The 1,899-nt window shown below is 41.1% G+C and overlaps 1 protein-coding gene across 1 annotated transcript; it reads left to right on the forward strand.

Annotated features, from left to right (window-relative positions):
* Positions 1-38: 38 nt before the first annotated feature.
* On the forward strand, positions 39-617 carry LOC103213535 (olfactory receptor 18-like). Its single transcript, XM_007959286.2, has one exon. The coding sequence runs from the start codon at positions 39-41 to the stop codon at positions 615-617; it is 579 nt and encodes a 192-aa protein (XP_007957477.2).
* The last annotated feature ends 1,282 nt before the right edge of the window (positions 618-1,899 follow it).

Consider the following 1,899-nt stretch of genomic DNA (forward strand, 5'->3'; position numbering starts at 1 on the left):
ATCTCTTTGGATGTCTGGACAATCTATTACTCACTGCAATGGCTTATGACCGGCTTGTGGCCATCTGTGACCCCTTGCACTACACAGTCATCATGAACCCCCGCCTCTGTGGTTTGGTAGTTTTAGTATCTTTTTTCATAGGCCTTTTGGAGTCTCAGCTGCACGTTTCAATGGTGTCACAACTTACTTTCTGCACAGATGTGGAAGTCCCTAGTTTCTTCTGCGACCCTTCTCAACTCTTTAACCTTGCGTGTTCTGACACCTCCACTAATGCCATACTAATATATTGCATTGGTGCTGTCTTTGGTGGTGTTCCAGGCTTGGTGATCCTTTTCTCTTACACTCGAATTATTTCCTCCATTCTGAAAGTCTCATTTTCAAGTGGGAAATATAAAGCCTTTTCCACCTGTGGCTCTCACCTGTCAGTTGTTTGTTTATTTTATGGAACAGGCCTCGGAGTGTACTTCAGTTCAGCTGTCTCATCCTCCGCAAGAAAAGGTGCTGTGGCCTCAGTGATGTACACTGTGGTCACCCCCATGCTGAACCCCTTCATTTACAGCCTGAGGAACAGGGACATCAAGAGAGCCCTGCAGAAGCTCTTCAGCAGAATATTCTGACCTCAAAATTTGTTCCATTGTTTTGTTGTTGATATGTGTGAGTCGAGGAAGATGGAAAATCTGAACATCTGCAAGCAGAAATCTTGCCTTTTTTATTGCATAATTTTTAGAACTCTCATAGTTTTGCATTTTGAGTTTTCATCTGTGAGCAATGGTTCCTTTGATACATGTTTAATGGGGTATTAGGAGTATTCTGCCATATGTCAGTCTACATGATCATCCCATTATAGCTATGTGGCCTCCTGTAGCTTCTCCCCTATGGTCCAAGGTTCCTGGTAAAATTATGCAGCTCTGTTTTTATGTACTTAGAATCTTCATCCTTTGTCATAATTCATATCTATAACCCAAAGTATTTTGTATCTAATAGAACTATATATGCAGATAATGTGTGAGAACCCATGATCTTGAACCTTGACTTCATATTTGAATCATTTGGGAAGCTGAAAGGATAGGTATATTTGTTCCACCACTATGGATTCTGATCTGTGAGGAATGGTAGGTGGATTGAACATAAGATGTTTAAAACACCTCTTTGTTGTTATTGTTATGTGCCGTGGAGTCAGACCTGAGTCACAGCGACCCCTCCTTCAGTTTCCAAGGTAGTATCACTACGGAAGTAGATTCCTCAACCTTCCTACCAAGGAGTGGCTGGTGGGTTTGAACTGCTAGCCTTCTGGTTAGCAGTCAAGTTCCTTAGGCACTATGCTACCAGAGCACCGCAAGTGGTATTAAGTGCAGCCAAGTTGAGAACAATAAAGCATTTTAGAGTTTTCCTTCAGAGTTAACCAGTTTGTTGTAGATCTTCCACTTGTTCTGAAGAGATGTAAAGACCTCAAAGTAATCAGAGCTCAAAAGGGAGATATATGAAAGAACTTACTTGGGCTTAATTTATAGCAAGTGTTGTGAGGATGGTGCTTGAGCAGGGAGTGTTTCATTCTGTTGTACATAGGGTCGTTATGAGTCAGAGCTGATTCAATGGCACCTAACAACAACACTAAGGACAGGCAAGTGATTTTTCCAAGTATCTTTGATGATATTTCTTCTTGTATCTTCTTCCTCTACTTCATTTTGTTGTTAGTTACTCACTAGTTGGCTCCCTGTCATACGGTGACTCTAGGTATAACAGAAGAAAATGCTGCCTGGTCTTGCACCATCACTTTGATCATTTTAAATCAACTTATCGTGGTCCATAGGGTTTTCCTTTACTGTTTTTTGAAAATAGATCACCTGTCTTCCTTACTAGTCCATGTAGAATCTCTGCTGAAACCTGGATACATTTTAG

Source organism: Orycteropus afer, unplaced genomic scaffold, assembly GCF_000298275.1.
Source record: "Orycteropus afer afer isolate SDZICR_OR568_19922 unplaced genomic scaffold, OryAfe1.0 scaffold05363, whole genome shotgun sequence".
NCBI lineage: Eukaryota > Metazoa > Chordata > Mammalia > Tubulidentata > Orycteropodidae > Orycteropus > Orycteropus afer.